General features: G+C 37.2%; 1 protein-coding gene and 1 non-coding gene across 2 annotated transcripts; one reads left to right on the plus strand and one right to left on the minus strand.

Annotated features, from left to right (window-relative positions):
- Positions 1-1195: 1195 nt before the first annotated feature.
- Positions 1196-6709, minus strand: LOC145637892 (putative inactive heme oxygenase 2, chloroplastic). The gene is made up of 5 exons (XM_081688896.1): positions 6135-6709; positions 3517-3740; positions 2407-2514; positions 2209-2305; positions 1196-1662 (listed from the first exon to the last, which is right to left on the minus strand). The coding sequence occupies exons 1-4, from the start codon at positions 6691-6693 to the stop codon at positions 2210-2212; spliced, it is 987 nt and encodes a 328-aa protein (XP_081545022.1). The 5' UTR covers positions 6694-6709; the 3' UTR covers positions 1196-1662; position 2209.
- A 15182-nt stretch (positions 6710-21891) lies between these two features.
- Positions 21892-21998, plus strand: LOC145641344 (small nucleolar RNA R71). Its single transcript, XR_014115380.1, has one exon. It is a non-coding gene; the product is annotated as a small nucleolar RNA R71 (small nucleolar RNA).
- The last annotated feature ends 281 nt before the right edge of the window (positions 21999-22279 follow it).

Here is a 22279-nt window from a genome sequence, read left to right on the forward strand (position 1 = left end):
TTTGTGCAAACCGTTACTAACCCGACCCGTTATCAAGCCAAACCGTTACAACCCGAAACTGAAAGCAACCCAAACTGATTACGTTTAAACCCGATAGTAACCCGACCCGTTTTCAACCGAAAACCGTTAAAACCCGATAAAAATCCGATAAACCTAAATCGTTCCACCCCGTAACCCGTTGTGACCGAACCGGTTATAATCCGTAACCCGTTGTGACCGAACCGTTTACGACCCGTAGCCCGTTATGACCAAACCGTTTAAAACCCGTAACCCGTTATGACTGAGTCATTTACAACCTGTTACCCAATATGTTTATGATCTAATCTGTTTCAACCCACTACTCGATAAACCCAACTTATTTATGACTTGACTTGATTATAACATGACTCGTTCCTACCCATTATATGACTAATTCGACTCGATAATCATCCGACTCAATTTTAACCCGATATGATTTGATTAGAAACCCGTTTCAAATTGGGTAAACTCGTTTTCAAACCAACCAAGTTCAATCTAAACCGATTATAACCGAAACGATAATGGTTGGACCCGATTTCACCCGATCTATTTTGAACCGAAACCCATTTTCGAACCGACCCAGTTAAACCCAAACTGATAATGACCCGAACCAATTACGACCCGTCCTGATTAACACCCGAACTGTTTTTAACCAAAACCCACATTAAATGGGCTAAACCCGTTTTCAAACCGACCCAGTTCAACCCAAATTGATTATGACCCGAACCGACTAGAACCCGACCCGATAAGGACCCGATCCGAATAGAAACTGCTATTAAAAAAACCAAACCGAACTGACCCGATAATTTTCAAAACCGACCCAAACTGACCCGTTTATTATTTTAATCCGTTATAAACCGACCCGTTATAACCCGAAACTGATAAACCCAACCCAAACCCGAACTGTTTAACCGAATTGACACCCCTATTTATCTAGGATAATCTCATTGGGGGTAGAAGGGGTAGAACAAGTATGGGTTAATTATTGCGCTCATGGAATTCTCCTTATGTACTCATGGACAATTTGTTTATTGATTAATTTATATATATATATATATATATATATATATATATATATATATATATATATATATATATATATATATATATATATATATATATATATATATATGTTATTATGTTTATTGATTAATAATATTGCTAGACTTTCATAAAATAAATAAATAATTTTAGTTACAATTTTTTTCATAATACTTCGAACTTTTAGTAAAAAAAATTCCCATTTACAAGACATGAACTTCCTGAATTTACAGAGTCATGAACATGATTTATACAAGGGAAGTGATATCCAGGTCATTTGATGGAATGACAGATAGCCCAGTGTGTGGCTGAGTTGATCCCAGTTATGCAAAGTCTTAGCCAATTCAACAAAAGAAGCAATTGTATTTAGGCAAAGGGCGAGCAACGTGAACCCTTCTGGACTTTCGATTCTGCAAACACGAGCTTTGTGCATGCAGATATGATCGCTTTTGGCACCAACCACATAAACCTACCAGCAAGTTGCAACAGCAGGTTGATGATTACACCTCCATCCATAATTTTTAGAACAGATTGCTTTCCAGGAGAGGCATCAAGGAACCAGGAATGGGTTCAGATGCAGCGGGGAACTATAGATCATAATTCCTGTTTAACAGAGGCAAAATTACTGTTCGTCAGAAAACAGGACAATGTCAGCTAGATCAGGGGAAAATTAAAACAGTAGATCAGATATGAGAAAATTTAGAAGTATCTATACTACAAGGCTACGAACAGAATGCTAAATTGAAAGATTTTCTTTTATATCCAACTGTTCACAGTTTCACACACTGTAGTCTGAACTCCAGATTGGCAGAAAGCACATAAAAGATGCCAATTTTTGGCTTTCTAATCATGAGTGTGAGATGAATAGGTGTAATTACGAAAACTCAGCAAACAAGCGATACACATCTAAAATGGGAGAGGAATTGAGAGATGTTAAGAATTGGTTTCAGAACAACGCTATGTATTCCAGGACAAGTGCCTACTTAATGAACACATCATTGCATCAGATCAATTCTACCTTTCAGAAATTGCTCCCCTACCGCCGCCCCAACCATGGAAACAAAAGAAGAAGGAATCCAGGACTATGGGAACAGAAGCCAGATTAACATAAATAACAGTAAAATAAAATATAAGGTGATTTTAGCTTACCTTATAAGATGATGATTAGGCGCACAATTTGACCAAGGTACCTAAATGATTTTGTAGTCTCTTTTAAGCATTTGTTTTTGGCATCACGAGACCAATGCTGCAATACAAGCATATAATTACTCCTAAACTGAATTTAAACAGGCTAAACAAAGACAGAAAGCAATGAAGGAAACTGATGTGATAATCTCAGGCACCCACCTCCGCGAGCCTATTAAGTGTTTCTCTAATCCCTTGCAGGAATACTTGCTCATCTCCATCCCAGTTAAAGAACTCCAATTGCCTTTCCTTTAGAAGCTTATCAGCAACCTGATCAAGATTAGGTGCAAAAAAAGGGCAGTATGTGTAAATTACTACTTGGATGAGAAGATTTCATCCATTAAAAGACTTAGATAACTGCAAGAAATGGTGGAAACTGATCAAATCATTGACAAACAATGCAAGCAAAGATTGAAAATCATCAACAAAACCCAGATCAGGAAGATAATTCATAGTACTTAGTTGCAAATGTGTGCCATAAGCAGCATAAAGTGGACATGGTTCTCCAGCACCTAAAGTTTTCTATCCAACCTAGTAATAGGGGAACCCCTATAATGTACTTGGGTACACCAAAGAGCTATGTATACCCAATGGTATTTTGCATATTAGATTTTTACTTTTTTTAATCATTTGGAGAGATAAAATTAACCAAAATCTTATCTGGGTGCACCTTAGAATTTGTATGATATTATAGTAGCCTACAACTAAAAGGCGAAGAGCAATAAGGTTCCAACAGTTGGCAGGGTCTGATACATGAATATACGTTACTAGTAGAGACTATCACTCTAGTAATGCATCGAATTTTAGAGGACTCGCAGAAAGAAAGGTTGGAAAGCAGAAGTTATTTTAATAAAAAAAAAAGCTACAAATAGTCAAAAACATTTTTCTTTGAAGTTTACAAATGCATTAAAAAAGAAAAAAGAAAGAAGAAAAATACGCACACATGCAAACACTGCAAAAAATGACATAATACAAAAAACTCGCCTTTCCATCCAGAAGTGTAAGGAAATAGCCACATAAATGAAAAAATATACAGCTCCTTTATTATCCAATTATTTCATTGGAAAAACATTGGAGCAGTTGTGCAAGTTGCAAGATAATCATGGATACATGACTCCTAAGTTAACACTTGCTGACACTAACTATACTCATGACAAAACATTGTGTAAAGTTTCACATAATGATATAGAAGGCCTATTTAGCTGGCATACAATCTACATGTTTTCTTATGGTACAAAACATTCTCAGTAATCAGAAAAGTGGCCAACACACCTGCTTTGCTATCACTTGCCCAGCAGCTATGTGAGAGAAGTACACATTGTAAAAGTGGGAGAGAAATAATGGGGGACTTGTTTCTGCAAGCTCCTTCAAATATGAGGCATAAGAAATTCCAGGATTGCTAGGCTCAGGAATTGCCATACCTTGTTGGCTGAACCATTCTAGGTCCTGGGCCAAACCCTCTGATCTTTCTAATCCAGTTCTCCTAAAGTATGCATCTGTTCATCAATAGCCAAAAGTCAATATTAAAGACCATCAAAATCAACAAGACTACATTATCGGACAATCTTCATGTATAATAAGGCGCCAGTCTTATCAAAAAGCTTAAACAATAGAAAAGTAGCAGCTCTCTGGTATATTATTGCAGCTCCAATGCAACAGTACTTCAAGCCACCTTGTTTTAACATGAGTACATGACCAATAAGGCATCCATTTCTCAATCTACTTCTGGAGGAATATGAAGGATATTCAGCATGAAACAAAATACAATACAAGTAGTAGCCTGGACTTAGTTTCAAAATTCCATTTGATGCCATGGTGCATTGTGCCCAGCTTTTTGCAAACCGCTCCTTTATTGTGAGTCTTGAACTTGAGACTCCTCACATGCACGCTAATGATTATATCACCAAGAAATATAAGGATGCACAGATAACTGGGATAATGAAATAATACCTTTTTGCAAAAACAGAGAATCCTTACAATAATTCCTACCATTAAGCAACTGCCGTTCCTCATCACAGCCACTAGCCCACTACTATAACTTAGGCTCACTTGGCTAATTCATAATATAGTGGTTCTATATTAATTAGAGCATGAAGCATGAATCTTAAATAGACCTGGTTCACCATTAATTTATTGTGGACTACATTAGAGACACTATGGCTGTTTTATTAATAAAATAAGGTCACTATGTAAAAATACAGGTTATTATGTTAAATTAAAAGTCCATAGGGTTATTATAAAGGTCATGAAAGGTTAATATTATTTTATGAAATTCTTATATATCAGTCAATATGAATAATAAAGGTTACTAAGTTAAAATTAGGGTCACCACGTTCAAAAATTGCGCGTGTATGGACCTCAGGTTCACACACCTATTTTTCTCCCTTATATTTAGTTTTTTTTGGGTTTGATTAGTTTTGACATGTTCAAATAAAATAAGATAAACGCTAATAAGTTCAATTATGATAAAATAAGGAACATTAAGTTGAGATAAGATATAACAAAAGCTAATAAGTCGTAAAAAGATAAGTAAGGGCAATAAACTCAAACATATTTAAGTTGCAATAACGCCCAAATAATACCTAGCTAATGAACGCCACTATTTCATTCTTGTCCCTTATCTACTATCAACTAAACGGACAAGGGCCAATAAAACTTCAAAGCACTAGGCTACACATGTTAAATAAGGACTAATAAATTCAAACTTCACATATCTTGCTGACGAACGCCCCTGAACCCTTAGATAATCATTTAAAATATTTCCTAAATGGTATTAACTTGGAAATACATGTCAAAATCAAGCGACGATCAGTATTGTTAATGTTCATTTCAATTTAATATCTCTAATTTTAGTTATCTTATCCGGGCTTTTGTTAGCTTTTTCCATAAGTTTATTTCAGGTTCAATAAGTTTACGGTTAAAGTATGATACAGTATAAGGTCTAAAGATGTTAGCGCACTACTTATGCCTACATATGCGAAGTTTCTATTGCATTGAGAGGTTTTTCCAAAAGCACTTGGAGCAACTTTTTTTTTCCCTATGGGTGCAACTCATGTCTTGCAAAAAGTATCCTTGGGCTATGGTAAGAAGCTACACTACGCAGTCTTAATTCAAACTACAATCGATTGTATGTAGCAAGTCCAACAAAATCCATGGCTAAAAACTACCAACAGGAATAAATAGCAATTCCAAAAACTTAACCTGTAATCTAGCCAAAAAAATTCACAATCATGCAGTCTCAACTCAAAATACAAAGTACAAACACAAGTACCGATTTCAAGAAACTTTACAAAATCGTCAAGCTAACAGTCTCAGCTCAAACTAAAAATCACGGTAAGTAATAAAATTTACCAAGTAGTTTAGCTAACAGTCTCAACTCAAACTACAAATCATGGTTAGTAACTAACTAACTACTCCAATAAGCTTTACCTACACGGCTACACTAGTAGTCTCCGACTTTAGCATTAAATCCACAACAATATCCAATATCCACACAATCTTAACTCAAACTACAAACGAGTAAGTACCAATTCCAAAAGAATCCACAGTCTTAACTCGAACTACAAATTAAAGTAAGTAGCAATACACGCAGTATTAACTCGAACTACAAATGAAAGTAAGTAGCAATTCTAATAGAATCTACGCAATCTTAGCTCAAACTACAAACGAAAGTAAGTAGCAATTCCAATAGAATCCACACAATCCTAACTCGAACTACAAATGAAAAGTAAGTAGCAATTCCAATAGAATCCACACAATCTTAACTCAAACTACATATGAAAAGTAAGTAGCAATTCCAATAGAATCCACAGTCTCATTTCAAACTACAAACAAGAGCAACTACCAATATAATTCCACATTATAAAAGTAAACAAAGTTCGAAAACTCACAAGAAACATCGTTCGAATCCTCGACAACACTTTCAATCGTTTCAAAAACAAGCTTACTGTCAACCAAATACTTGAGAAACCCTTCAATACTAGGCTCCCAACTCCCATCAGACTCATCCCCATTATCAGACACATCATTCTTAGAAGACCCTTTATCATTCCTAAGTTTCATGGCAACAAACCTCATCTCTTCAGTAATCCCTTTACTCTCACCTGGGTATTCTTTCCTGTACCTCTTCCTCTTCTTCAGCACAGGTGGAGGTAACCCACCATTTGAAGACGACGTCGTTGAGGAAAATGGGTTTGATTCTCTCTCCTCAAATTGGTGTTCTTGTTCTAGTTCTTCTTCTGTATCTGATTCTGAAGAAGAAGTTGTAGTTGTTGTGAATGTGGGAATGGTGGTTTCAGAGGAGCAACAGATTTTGGCTGATAATTTGTTGGAATTTAATGGGGTTTTGAGAAATTTGAGTGAGGTGAGGGAATTAAGGGGGTGTTTGTGTTGGGTTGATAATGGGGATATAATGTTGTTTGAGGGGAGAGAAAATGCAATTGTCGCCATTTTTGAGCCAACTTTTGGAAATTGGCCGTCTTGTCTCGTAAGGACTGCAATTAGATGAACACCTACACGGAGTATTGGCATTTAGCAATAAGAGTACTCCGACTGTCCTAGTACAAAACCTTTTTTTTTTTTTTTTTTATCTATCTATCTATCTAAATGATGAGTCACGTCACTTAGCGTGCACTAAAGTATGTCCGCCAATGAGTACCTTAGAGCAACTCTAACACTAATGGTTATAACTAGAGACTTACTTACAATTTTTAAAAGTCACTAGTTATTAGCAAAAATGGAATTAGCTTGTCTAAGCTACTTTGCTTTATAAAAAGTTTTCATAATTATTAAAGATTAATATATTAAAGTAATTAAATTTCTAGGGCTAATTGAATATTATTTAATTAACAAGCTACTAACTAACCATTAGGGCACAAAATATCTATAAATAAAGTTATATTGAAATCATATGAGGCATGACAAGTTAATTTAACAATTAACTTACCATTGAAATTGCTCTTAGAGCAAACACAATCGTTTTATTTTAATAATTTTTCTATCTTTCACCTCACTTATAACCACGCTTATACTCATTTAATAACCAATATATCTCAATAATTAATCACAACTTTTTAGTTATACATTTTCTCTTTTCTACTTTTACCCAATCCCACCACACAATCTCTCTCTAAAATCCTATCATATATAACTAATGTCCTTGGTAATAATCAATCAAAACTAATAATTATTTAGCATACATTAATTAGATAAAAAGACTTATGTTTGAAAATAATGCATTATGAGATTTTTTATTTTGTCTTTTTTTTTTGTTGAGAAAAACAGAGCAATATATTGATTAAATAAAATCAAGTTCGGCCAAGTCTATCAAACCTTTAAGGAACGAACCCATGCATTTTGAGATTTAATTAGTAAGTAATTAGTCGTTAATTAAGAAATAAACAATAATTACAACTTTACTAAATTCCATAATAATAAAAGTAATTAAATAATACATATCCTATCAAATGACAACAGTCTTTGAACGATAACAATGAATTGTGATTTGTTACGATTACATATCCATTAGCGCATATTATTTTGCCTATTATCAACACCAAATTTGAGCCACATATGTTCAACTAATTCTTTCTTCAAGGCTTTATGTATAGTTTCATCACAAACACAAACTCTATTAAACATGTAATTTTTCAAACTTGTAGTTCGGTTGTTACTATTTTGGAACTGAAAAGGCTCTTCATTATTTCCATTACTTGATGACGCATTTGTAGCTTAATAATATTCATTTGGATCGTAATATGTTTTATATGTATCTCTTTCATCCTCATCGATCATATTGTGCATAGGATACACGCTGTCATTATTTTTTCGAACATTGATGCGTCACGAGCTAGCGCATGATTTCATGTTATTGCAAAACGAGCTTGTAGTACTCCAAACGCACGGTCAACATCCTTTCATCTAACTTATTGTACTTTGGCAAAAAAACCTTTTTTTTTTTTCATTTTGTAGTAGTGAAATTGTAGGAATAAATGCTACCCATTTATGATATATATACCATCAGTGAGATAAAACCCCATATTGTATTGATGACGATAATTCAAAACATAGTTCATAGATGGCGCACGACCTTCAAAAAACATCGTTAAACTTCTTCAACAAATTGCTCCTTAGTTTTTGATCTTCCGAAGATAAGTTTGGCTTTGAATCGAGGTGTTTAAATAACTCCATTTTAATTTTTCTTTGATTCCTTGCTTCTTTTTCCCTTTCTAGTTGCAACCTTGTAAGTTCCACTTGATTTTCATATTGCCTTATAAGGTTTATATTCTAGATAGTATCCAACCATTATGCTGCCATGCTCTAAGTGGCATGTTTGCCATCTTGCTATCTTTGTTTTTGCTAGATTTGTTGCTAGAAGGGAAGCATGAGGGAATATTTCAAGCATCTCACACTTGAGCCCCACTATGATCATACACTTAAGTATGGTGGCGTCTAAATGGAAGGAAGCTAGAGTAAAAGAGTTGCCAACAAGTTTTAGGAACTTGTAAATTGTTCACAAGGTGAAGGTTACACTCCTCCACGATCCATGAGATTGCTAACTCCATAGTGGTCTGGAACCATGACTTGATATGCGGGGATGAAGGTACAAATCCAACCTAAAAGAGATTGAACTTGCCCTAAAAATAGGCCTCTACTTTATTCTTCTCATATTCATGTGCACTTTCTAACTAACATACAATCAATAGGTTAACCCTAAACCTGTTTAATCTATGTTGGTTGAATATTAATGGACAAACAAATCTATTATTGACGATCACTTGAATTATAATCATATTAGCCTAAACAAGATTATTAATTATCTTATTAAGCGTGATTACAAGTACAAATTCCCTTTAAACATGCATAAAAGGCGTGATCAAACAATAACAATAATACCAAGCAACACAACAATCATCATCATCATAATCTCAATCTCATTAAAGCAATAATATATTAGCAAGATCCTAGGCATGATACTAACAAGATTAATAACAAATCCTAGCATGTCAATAAACATAAAGATCAAAGCTTTATCCCTAACATGATACTAACATGATATTAGAAAGAATAGGAAGCAAACTAAACATGATACTAGAAAGAATTAAATAACATCCTAACATGATACTAGGAATTAAAGTAATTAAAGTAATTAAAGTAATTAAAGCATGTTTTCTATATCAAAAGAATAATAAAGTAATTAAATTACTTACTTTGATGCCTCGTACCTCTTTCTAAAAACAAAATACACACGTTAGTAAATTCAAGGAAAATATTAAATAAAAAATTAAATAAAATAATTGAAATAGAGATTTGGGACCAAACCCTTAGAAATTATCAACCTTTCACGTCTAGAGCGAAAGACAACTTTGAACTTTGCTAAGTGTGTCTAGGACTTGTGAATGCGGAATTATGTGAAAGGGAAGGTTTAGAAAGAGGGAGAAGAATAAGCTTCTAGCTTTTAGAGAGTTAAGGATGATTAGATGATTGTGAATGAATAAAAACGGGAAAATACGACCCCTATTTATAAGAAAATAGTCCGAAATCGATAGAAAAAAAATCAGAATTTGAATCGGAATAAAACTGACCCCTGTTGCCAGCGACAAAGCCCAGCGTGAAATGACAAGCATCACACATGGTGACAGACTATGTCGTCTGGCGACAGCTTTGTCGTTTGGCGCTAATCAAAAGATAAAACGCGCTTTTGTACGCAATCCTCTTGTTAATATAATTAAGCAATTTTAACTCCGTTTTAATTAATTTAAAATCAGATTTTATCAAAATAAAACACTCGTTTTATTTCAAACCAAATTCATTTTTTTTCTAAAAAGATTCATTATCAATCTTAATGCTATTAGAACTCAAAATAACCTTCTAAACTATTCTAGAAGATTAAGATTAATCCTAATAATTTTAGGAATAATAATTAATGAGAGCTCCACTAGATCATTGGGCCATAAAACCATTTCAGATTCAATTCAGTATTTTGACCATAACTTCCTCATTATTCATCGGAATTGGGCTTAAAATATATCATTGGAAAGCTCTTTACGAGCTCGACACAACTACACTATTATTGGACCCTTTTCATGGACCAAGATAAATTGGACTAGCTTTTTTCATAAAATAGAGAAGATTTTTGAAAATAGAAAGAAATTTTTTATTAAAACGACCGCATCACAAGACTTTTCACACTTTCACCTCATTCGATAATCAAGCGACGTGAAAAGTATTCATCACTGGGCTTGGTTTTTGGGGAGACACATTTGGGTGTCTACAGAAGCCCCCACTTTGACTGAGTTTGGAGAATCGCAAGTTTCGAAAACAAAAGTCAAAGTAGCGATAGAGATAGAGAATGATTCAGAACGTTCTGCGATCCTAAATCATTCTTGTAACACCGATACCTTTAAACTAGCGTTAGTTAAACACATAAAAGAGTTAGAAAACGTGTATCTTGCACCGTCGAGTACACGCCTCTGGGGTAACCAATTTTGTTGCTGCATTTTGTTGTGACAACCTCCACAATGCCTCATGAACACCATCGTCGAAGACCGCTGCTTGTAGTTATCCTCGATTGTTTGTGGCAATCCTCCACAGTACCTCGGGAACATCGTCGAAGGTGACTGCTTGTAGCCATCTTCAAAGTTGTGGCAGTACCTCGCTACGGCAGTACCTCGCCGCTATAGACAATCTCCTCTATACCTTGGGACATCGTTGAATACCGCTGCTTGTAGCTATCTTCAGTTTTATAAAGATAACCTTCCTAGGAAAATTATCAAATACCAATACTTGTGATCGTCAATGCTTTGCTTGTTATGGCAGTACCTCGGCGCATTTTGTAAATGAGCCGGTACCTTGGCGCTTGTGCTTGCTTTTGAACCATTTTCTTGGTGCTTGTTCCCACTTCGTGAACCATTACCTTGGTGCTTGTGATGACCCAATGCTTAGGCGCTTTAAGCTAAGTGAGACGACCATAGTCAGGTCGATCACTTACCGTGATTGTAATCGAGCCGACTACTAATCATGTCAATTTGCTTATATGGGTTAACTGGCGTACCAAGGAACCCAAACAGCTGCATTAGGTTCGTATAAATGTTTATGGGGGCCACAGGACTTTTCGCCGAGCCAGCGCACGCAGGAACCTTCTGTCGCCATGCATCGAAGCTGTCGCGATGCGACAAGAATCACGCATTGCGTGATTTCTGTCGTTTGGCGCTGGAGTCGGGTTTTCGAAATAAAACCCCCTTACTTCTCCACTTCGGCGTGGCTGCTTTGTTTCACTCGGTTTCGCTCGAGTGTTCAAATTACTCATTCTCCCTTGTTTCTCAACCAAATTCGCTCAAGTTTTTTTTTGCAAATCGAAGCTTTCGATCTCTAGTTTCTCGATCTATGTAAGTTTTCCCCGAACTCACCTTGGTTTTGTTGAGTTTTGCGCATGTTTGTACACGGATTTTTGAAAAATTTGAGCCTTATGTTGCTTAATTTGCCTTGTTTGTTAAATTTCATGCCATGAAATTGTTTGTTTATGCTTATATATTGCCTAGGGAGTGTTTAGAGACTTGTTTGACTCGATTTGGTGAAGAAACGAACGTTTTGCCATTGTTGACCCCTTTGAGTTCGTGAGAACAATGTGGCTCGTTCTTGATGTTCTTGCTAGCTATTCATGCTCAATTTGTCACAATTTTTGTCATAGTATTGTAAGAAATTGTTTGATTGCTTGAAAATGCTATTTTTGTTCGAATCAAAATCATGCTCTGTTTTAGTACTACGTACTCTGTTTTTATTCAAACATAGTATCATGCGGCTAGGCGAACCTTAGATACTATAGAACCTTTGATTTATTATTGTTTTGTACAATTTAGCATGTCTCGACGTCGTGGCTCTGGTTCTCGCTCCCGCGAGGCTCACCGGGAGGACGAGCCTGTTGACGGAGGTGAGGGACCTTCCATTAGCCTAGCTAGGAAAGTTCCATGAGTGGGACGAGCACACTCTCTACTTCGCGCCCGAGTTTTCACATCTCAGAATGAGAGCAGCTCGGGATGTCCGACAATCGTGTTCGTTGCCACAGCTCAGGCAACGGGTTTATTGGTCAGTTGTACGACCTTCACTTTTGCGACAACAACGAGTTGCACGAGCTATGGGAGTCTTGTGGTTTGACTCCTCTTCTCCAGGCTACTCGGGCCATATACTATTTCACGTCCAGCCGTTCTTTGGTTCGAGCTTTGGTGGAGTTCTTTTGGGACACCACCAAAATTTTTCACATTCTTTAGGGTGAGATGGCTATCACACATCTCGACTTATCTCTCATCACTGGTTTAGAGTTCCGGGCAGCTACGGTTCTATTTGGCAGCGACATTACTGTCTTCTCTTCGGAGGTAGAGAAGTTGATCGACCCTATAGCTATTCGAGCTCGTGATGAGGCTCGGTTGACGCAAATCAGCGCTCAGTGCATTTGCCGGAACATGCTGATGGAGGCCTTTCAGGATGGTACGACTACCCTAGAGCAGCGGGTGCTCATCTTTGCTTTGATCCTTTTGTCGGGGACCTTCTCCCCTAACAGGGGTAGCCGCGTGCTACTCTACTATTTGCCTGCTCTTCGTGACCTTCGTATGGCCAGAACATATGACTGAGCCAGCTTGACCTGTGCTGACTTCCTGCTTGGTTTGCGACTCGCTTGTCGCCACCGCAGTTTCGACGAGAAAGTCACACTTTCCAGTTTTTAGGGAATCGTATAGGTATATTTTATTTCTTTTAACCAAATGTGGTTTTAGGTTTTACGCTAGCATTTGTTGACACCTCACCCTGTCTTATAGGTATGTTTCTACGAGTATTTCCATTCTTTTTCACCAGCGAGGCCTTCACCTCGAGGGCTCCCCATTCCTGCCAGTTAGGAAGGTTGTTTTAACGACCAGACTACTACTGCTCGTGTTTGAGAGTTAATTCTCTCGGTATATTTTCTTAACATTTTGTGTTTGTATTACCCTTAGTAGGACTTGAGCTTGTGGATGTTCGTTTTGTAGGAGCCTGAGGTTCGGTTTTGACCGTGGGATGATTTTATCTTTCCTACATTGGCCGTGAAGTACACTGCCCAGCGTCGGTATTTTCAGGGGACATATGACGCTGTGGTATACCTGGATGAGTGAGAGAGTTGTGATTCAGCACTCTTTAGAGTCCCTTGTTGTTCCTTTTCGCCCTCCTAGTCATATGTTCGATCAGACGAGGCTAAGAGCTCGAGCGGCTAGGACGCCAGCAGGTTCAGATTGGAGGAGTCACATCCATCCGAATCGTAGCTATGAGGAGAGACTTTTGTTGCGCTTGGCCCCACCGCCTCGCTTGTCGGAGCCGATAGAGGTATCTTTGTATTTTTCATTTGTTCATTTGATAGGCTTTGACTAGAGAGTTTGTGCCTCCGCCGGTATCCATCGTCTACCAGGGCACTTTTGGTCCAGTTGAGGAGTGTAGACACCCATTTGTGTCTCCCCAAAACCAAACCCAGTGATGAGTACTTTTCACGTCGAATCATAATCGAATGAGGTGAAAGTGTGGAAAGTCTAGTGTTGCGGATAGTTTTTATTTCTTTTCTTTCTCTCTGTTTTTGAAAACCTATTTTAAGAAAACAACCAATCCAGTTTGGTTTGGTCCATGGCAAGGGTCCAATAATAGTGTAGTTGGATGGGGTTCAAAAAGAGCTTTCCAACGATATATTATTATAAGCCCAATTCCGATGAATAATGAGGAAGTTATGGCCAAATTACTAAACTAGGCCCGGGTTGATATTTATATGCGGCCTAATGATCTAGAGGAGGGCCTAATATTGATTTATCATTCCTTATGCAATTAGAATTGATTATAGTCTTCTAGATTCTTCTAGAAGGTTCTTTTCATTCCTAATTTAATTAGCATTGATAAATTGACTTTAATTGACTTTTTAGAGTTTTAATCAGAATAAAAGAAGTGTTTTTAAGGAAAATACGATTTTGCCCTTCTGTACGACTAAATTTTATCAAAATTAAGAAAACACGTGGAAACTGTTTCCTACGTTTTCTAGCGCCTGATAACAGGATTAGCGCTTGGCGCTAATGCTTGGCGTTTGGCGCTAACCTTAGCGTCTAACACTAATGTCTGGCATCTGGTGCTAGTTCGCTTTATTCTCTTCGAAACTCTAATTCGTTTTTCTATCCATCCGGCTGATTTTCTCTATAAATAGCCTCCTAAATCTCCGTTTTCAATCATCAACAATTCTTCTCATCATCAACTCTCTTATTCTCTCTCACCAACTCTCATCAAGAATCTCTTGATTATTCTCTCTCTCTCTCTTTTCTAATCTAGCATTTTGCATACAAAATTCCGCATTCACAAGATCTAGAAACACCTAGCAAAGTTCGAAGTTGCCTTCGCCCTAGACGTGAAAGGTTTTAATTTCTGATGGTTTGGTCCCAAATCTCTCTTTCAATTATTTAATTTAATTGTTTGTTTTATTATTTTCCTTGAAGTTACTAACGTGTGTATTTTGTTATTAGAAAGAGATACGAGGCATCCAAATAAGTGCTTTAATTGATTTTATTGATATTATGATATAGAAATCATGTCTAGGCTGTTATTATGATTCCTAGTATCATGTTAGCTAGGATGCTTGATGTTTTGAATGACAACAATAATTTCTAGTATTATGTTTAGGGAAAAGGTTATAATATCAAATATGCTTATTATGATTCCTGTGATGCTTCCTATTCTTTTCCTAATATTCATGTTCGGGTTAAAGCTTTGATTTTTATTGCTTAGTGACATGCTAGGGTTTGTTATTAATTTTGTTAGTATCATGCCTAGGATCTTGCTATTATTATGCTTTAACATGATTATGATTATTTTATGATTTATGATTATTGACAGGCTAAACTCGTATCACCTAATCAAAAGTAATTCCTAAATCCTCTAACTAATTTAGATAGGGAAGTAGGGTCGAATCCACAGGGAAACTGGTCTTCTATTCCTAATTAATTTAAGCAATCTAAATTATCAAGTAATAATTTAATAATATGGATATAAAACTAAACTACGAAGATTAAGAGTAAAGAGAAAACAATGAATAAAGGCCTAGGGCATAGGTTCACCAATAAATAACATTCCAGGGTAAAACATAATAATCAATCATCAATGCATCAATTAATTAGATCATAAAGGGCTTTCGCTACGTATTACAATCACAAAATTAATCTATCGGTATTAAATCTCATCTCTCGAATCTCGATTTAACCATTTATAAATTAACCTGCCTATTGAAACTAGACCTAAACATCAATTCTCATCTCTCGAATCTCGAATTAATATTGTCAAACTCATGCATAAAAGATCAGGTCTAATCTAGTCACAGAGCATTAAATCAATCATTAGGAAATTAATCAAGCATTGATAATCAACAACAATAAATTACCCCTTCATATTATTTTTGGATCCCCACAAACCCTAGAAAGGAAACTATTCACATAATTAAATCTAAACTAATCAAAGCAATAAAATAAGACATGATCGAAGGAATAAAATAAATAACTGAGTTTAAGAGAAAAGAAATTGTTACCAAAGTAATATGGAATTAAGAGTTGAGTTAAGAACAAAGTTGTAGAGAGAGAAAACTAATCTAAAAGCTAAGTAGAGAGAAAAAATCTAAGACAAGAATTAAGAAAGAGTAAAAGAATACTAAACTTGTGTAACGGAAAAGTATTTATATTAAGATAGAATCCTAAACTAAAACAAACTTAAACAACGCTAATCATCTCCTAAAGCTGACACACGCCCGATCAGGCCCGCCTTTTTCTTCAGGTGATCGTTTCTCGCACCCGGCCGGGAGCGAGTTCGGGCGCCATCTTCTCTTCCCCGCCCGGCCGGGCGCGCCTTCGGGCGGGAGCTCTAATGGCCGGGCGGCACTCTTTGGCTACTCCTTGGACTTCGATTGGGCTCCAATTCTTCGGGCCAATCCGGATTTCCTCTTCGGGTCTTGAATACTAGGTCCAAATGCCCCAGTATCACATATACCGAGCCCTTAATCACCGGTTCGATGGCTCTAACCGGTCTTGGGCTATAAAAACTAGTTGTGCTTCTCCAATGCTCGTAAATTCCATAATATCTCGGGAAAATGCTCCAAAAGTGCAAATCCCTACAAAAGTCAACCAAATCTACGAAAACACTATAAAACACCAATTAGTAATAAAAGTGGCTCTAAAGAGCCAAAAACACTACTAATTATGACCAAGGGACGGGGGTAAAATACTATATAAAATGGACATATCAAACTCCTTCAAGCCAAACCTTTGCTTGTCCCTATGCAAAGATCTCATCAATGAATAAATAAATATGCTTCACCCCAAAAAGTAAAAACCAAGCACAAACAATTCAAGGTAAATCTAATAAACATGCTTCAACATCAACCAATCTCATCCATCCAATTACTCTTCCTCCCTAACAATTGTCAAATAAAGCAAACCACAAGAGCATATAGAATTCAAGACTAGTGCTTACACACTCAAATCTCATTTATGTGGCGAGTAAAAGATGTACTCGATCGCTCTCCAACCAACCCCTTTTATGTGAACAATGCCCTCCCAACTCACACTCTCGTGTGTTTAAACAGATGTACACTCAACCTACTAGTCGACTCGAAATATGTCAAATCATAACTTGAATTGATAAACAACACTTTCACATCCATACAATTTTGTGCACAAAGGTCATAAGGTCTTTAAAGCTTGTAATGTAAGGCTAGGGTAAAGGGAAGGAAACATTTGGGAATAAGTGAGAGAAAATCTATGCTTAAGGGAGCAAATCCTAATAAAACCCATGATCAAAATAAATAATGATCAATATCTCCTACATAACCAACTCCAACAAAAATCCACCAAATATACACCAAACATAACAAACAATCCCAACACTTACAAATTCACTTACAAAAAATATAATAATAAAGAACTTGAGTGAATAAACAAACTTTATTTTCCAAACTAGAACATTTGAACATTAAACAATCTTTTCCTTTTTGCTCTTTTTCTTTCTATTGAAGTTCACTCACTTCTTTTTTTCACTTTATTTTTTCTATGAACTTCTTTTTTTTTTTTTTTTTTTTTTTTCATATCATCATACTTTATTTTTTCAAGAAAATTCAACTTTCAAACTCATCAAAAATAGCTATGATCAAGAACAAAATAACTTCTCAAAACCCACCCAAATTGTGCAAATAATAAGCACACTACAAACTCCCTCACCTCACTACTAATAGCTCCCCCAAGCCAAGCTTGGGACTAGTAACCAATGGGGCAAATTAGGCTTGTAAAGCGGCTAATAAACAACAAAAATACAAGGCAACAACATGGGTAGCAAGAAGGGAACAAATGTATCTAAAATCATCTGGAGGCTACCTAAAAGAACAAATGCCTTCGTCCTCCACAATGTGCATAATAATGAGTCATATAAACATTACTTATAATATAGTTGCAAACCAATACTCAAATTCATTGACATACCAGGAACTATCACACATTCCTAACCAAATCAACTAGTCAAGCACTATATTCACAAGCAGTTGGACAAAATTGACGCATGTTAGGACATTTAAGTACTAAAACTTCAAATCATGATCAACAAATCCACAATGCTTATCATCATATACCAAGAATCAAAACAATATTTATCAAGTATGGGGCACAGGGAAGCATGATTTATAATTCATTGGAACTTATTTTTGAATTTTTTTTATTTTTGATTTTTTATTTTTGTATTTTTCATAGAAGAAAGCAATAAAACTAACCTAGAAAGCAATAAATCTAATCTAAGAAAACACACCAAAAACAAAAGAAAAGAGAAAGAAAGATACCAAATCCAAAATCTCCCCCAAGCCAGGATCAGACAACGTCCTCATTGGCTCGGGAACTAGCCCAGCATGGCTAATCCTCATCATCCTCATCCATGGAGCCAAAACCTCCACCTCCGCTGCCACCTGCACCAGAAGAGCTACCACCAAAATAGTTAGCGTGAAAACTCCCCCCCTCCGGTCCCCCAAAAGGAATGTCCTGGCCGTACCCATGGAAGGTAGAATAGTCAGTATAAATACCATGGGCAGTGGGATCCCTATCGTATCCCTGGGGTGGAGGCTGAAACCAGTCAGGGTAAATGACATCGTCGGGAATGTTGCCCCGACGAGCATAATCATCATACATAGGGTAAAGGGCTCTACCATGGTTCCTCTCAAGGTACCCTAATCTATGGTCAATGGAGCCTACCATCCTCCTAAGGTCAGTATGAGAATGCTCAATACGGCCTAAAGCCTGACCTATACTCTGGAGGTCCCAAACTGGGTCAGAGTCACCATGGGGGACAGAGTAGTGAGACATGCAAAGTGGTGAAAGCGCTACCTCGGGCTGGGGTGGTGGAACTGGCGGTGGCACTGGCGGTGCTTGGCCCCTAGCGTAGGCAACTAATAGGTTGTACGTGTAGGACGCTTGCCCGGGGGGGAAAGCGGTCAAGTCAGGACTAGGTAAGGGAAAGATAGGCAATGGCTGTTCGGTCCCAGTCCTAATACACCAGTGGGGGTTTGCTCACTATCCAATCATACCCATCCAACTCCTCAAAGTACCTAGAAGTCATATAGGTATCCGGTCCACAGTTAGTCATCTAGTGGGGTCCACTCTCAACAAAACCGGCCTTTCTAACTGCTATCCTAGTGATCAGACCTCCTATACAAATAGGGGTACTAGACTTGGTACTGGCCGTGGCATGTCTACTTAAATGGTGGATGATGTATCTACCTATGTTCAGTTTACCAAACCCATACACATAGTGTCCAATAACAGCTAGCTCGTTTGTTTGGGCGTTGTGAGGCTCGTTCCTACCAAGAAAACACAATCCTGCAAATCTTTGCTAGATTTTTGTGATAGGGTGATGGATAGGTTTCGTACTAGCATGTTGGGGGTCGGGGGTCGGTAAACTAGTTAAAGCATGATAAATATCACCCATTTTATAATCAGCATGCTATTGATGAGGTAATTCAGAATTCAATTCAAATAATTTACAAAATTCAACAAAGGTCAAACTAATATTCCTATTGTTCAACCTAAAAAATAAGTTCGGTCCATTCTACTATTTACAACTTTCAAAGAGGACAAAAATTCGCACGTTAATTCACGATATGTAGGATAATGCATGTAAAAAAAATTTCTCATTTCTATATCGTTCAAAAAACATTTAACAAAATCATACTAACCATAAGATTCAAGGGTAGAGCGGTGTAACCACCGTGAAGGAATTACCTCTCGACCGGTAAGGTGTTCTAGCCATTCTTTTTGCTCCTAGGTAGCTATTCGATTGTTGGCCAATAAGGGAGTTTCAAATCCGGAACATACTCCTCCCTTGAACTAGAACTCCTCCCAAAAATCGATTGGGACCTCTTTGAAGCCATAATAGAGAAATGGGTATGAAAAATATTTGATTGAAACTTGAAAATTTTTATGTAGGATTATAGAGGATGAAGAGAGGATTAAGAATATGTAAAAATTATTGGATTTAGGTAAGAGATGGAGAGGGAAACTTAGAGAGAAGTTAGAGAAATTGGAGGTTTAGTGAGAGAAAGTATGGAGGAAAGATGAGAAAATGAGAAAAAGAAGGAAGAAGAAAGAAGAAAAGCACGGAGCCTCTGGTGCCGCGCCCGGTCGGGCGGGCTGTCGCCCGGTCGGGCGATCTGATTTCTTAATGATGTGTCGCTCTCGCGCCCGGTCGGGCGAGCTTCGCCCGATCGGGTGATCTATTGCCCGAAATTTCTTCTTCTCTCGCGCCCGGTAGTGTAGAAGGCTCTTTCTATTGCATCAACTTCCTTCTGCCATTTGTCTATCTCATCTGTAGAAGATGTAACACAAGATACCGCCTCCAAGGGATCTTTTACAAGAGCTTAGGGCTTGTTAGAATAATTATGAACCACATCAACATTAAAACACTTCTCCTCTGTCATGGGGATTTTAGGGGTATTATTCAGATTAAAAATAATTTTATCGTCCCCTACTGATAGTGTCAATTTGCCACATCTCACATCTATAATTGCCCCTGCCGTGTTAAGGAATGGTCTACCCAAAATAATTGGGGTTAGCGTATCCTCATCCATATCAAGAACAACAAAATCAACAGGTATATAAATTTACCTACTCTAATTGGAACATCTTCTAAAACACCTAAGGGGTATTTAAAAGAACGGTCGACCATTTGTAGAGTAATATTAGTAGCTTTTAATTTACCCATATTTAGCTTGGAACACACATACAATGGCATAACACTAACGCTAGCACCCAAATCACATAAAGCATTACCAATCATTAGATTGCCAATATGACAAGGGATAGAAAAACTACCCAGACCTTTCAGTTTAGGTGGAGATTTATTTTGAAGTACGACACTACATTCTGCAGTGAAATATACTATCTCTACCTCACTCATAGACCTTTTTATTGTCAATATTTCCTTCATGAATTTTGCATATGCAGGAATTTGTGTAATTAATTCAGTGAAGGGAACTGTTACCTGCAAATCTTTAACCATCTCCAGAAACTTACCAAACTGCTTATCCAAATTTGTTTTCAAGTGACGATTGGGGAATGGAAGTTTGATAACTGGCTTTGGAGCATTACTGCTCTTATCTGGAGTTGCTACCTTCCCTGGAGTCGTACACTTTAATGAATTTTCAGAAATATTAGTACTACTCTTTAGCCCTGCAGGGCTATTAGCTACATTGTCAGGTTTAATGGAATCAAGATTAGCATTATTTAATAAAATAGGTTCATCATCTCTGGGCATAGGGGGCCCTTCATAGTGTGAACCACTCCTTAGAGTAATTGCAAAAGCTTGATCCGTAGGCCTGGTTGGCTGTGCTGGCAGGGCTCCCTGTTGACGGGCTTGCAGAGTATCAGAAATTTGCGCAATTTGATTATCTACAATTTTATTATGTGCTATGATCAAATCAATTTGGGCATCTCTGCTCTCCATGTGCTTCTACAGACTAGCCAGCATCGCTCTAATTTCTACCAAAGCAGGGTCGGAAGATGAGGAGGGTTGTTGTGGTTGGTTCTTCTGGCCAGCATTGGGGTGGTAATATTTCTGCTGAGTTTGTGGTGGCGCCTGTGATTCTTGTGGAGGTGGCGGATTTTGAACATTGGTGCTCCGGTAGGAAAGATATGGATGATTCCGGAACCCAGGATTGTAGGTGTTGGAGTATGGGTTATTCTGCCTATAAGCTTGAAAGGCATTGACTTGCTCCACGAAACTCCTGCAATCTTGCTCCCAATGACCTACAATTCCACAATTTTCACAGAAAGCCTCATTAGCATTATTATTAATTGCAGAACATTAGCTACATTTGCTGTACTAAGATTATCTAATTTTTGGCAGATAGAGGTTAATTGAGCTTGTAAAAAGGATACAGAGTCGACACTATGTTTCCCTTTATTAGCAAAGCTTCTGGGATTCCCATATTGGGAATTATGTATTGCCATATCTTCAATAACTTGACCTGCATCATCAACATTAAGGTTCATAAACCTCCCACTAGCCGCAGAATCCAAAATTATTCTAGATGAATTTCCAATCCCATTGTAAAAGGCTTGGATTAACTGCCATTGTGCCAGATTGTGGTAGGGACATTCTCTCTGTAGGTCCTTGAACCTCTCCCAAGCCTCATATAAAGTTTCATCGGCTTCTTGGGAAAAGTTTTGAATAGCGCTCCTTAGTACAGCTGTTCTCTCTGCAGGATAATATTTATTGTAAAAATTTAAAACAAGAGTTTCCCAGTCAGTTATACCAAGTGCAATTCTATTTAATCCATTAAACCATAATTTGGCTTTTCCACATAAAGAGAAAGGAAAGAGAATCTCCCTGATTTGGTCTTGTGTGACCCCAGCTTGCCTGATGGTGTTACAATACTGAAAGTAGTCTGCAATATGAAGATTTGGGTCTTCACCCTTAGCTCCACTGAATTGCTTCCTTTCTATCATCGTGATAAATTGGGGTTTAA

Source organism: Chenopodium album, chromosome 7 (genome assembly GCF_948465745.1).
Source record: "Chenopodium album chromosome 7, dcCheAlbu1.1, whole genome shotgun sequence".
Taxonomy (NCBI): domain Eukaryota; kingdom Viridiplantae; phylum Streptophyta; class Magnoliopsida; order Caryophyllales; family Amaranthaceae; genus Chenopodium; species Chenopodium album.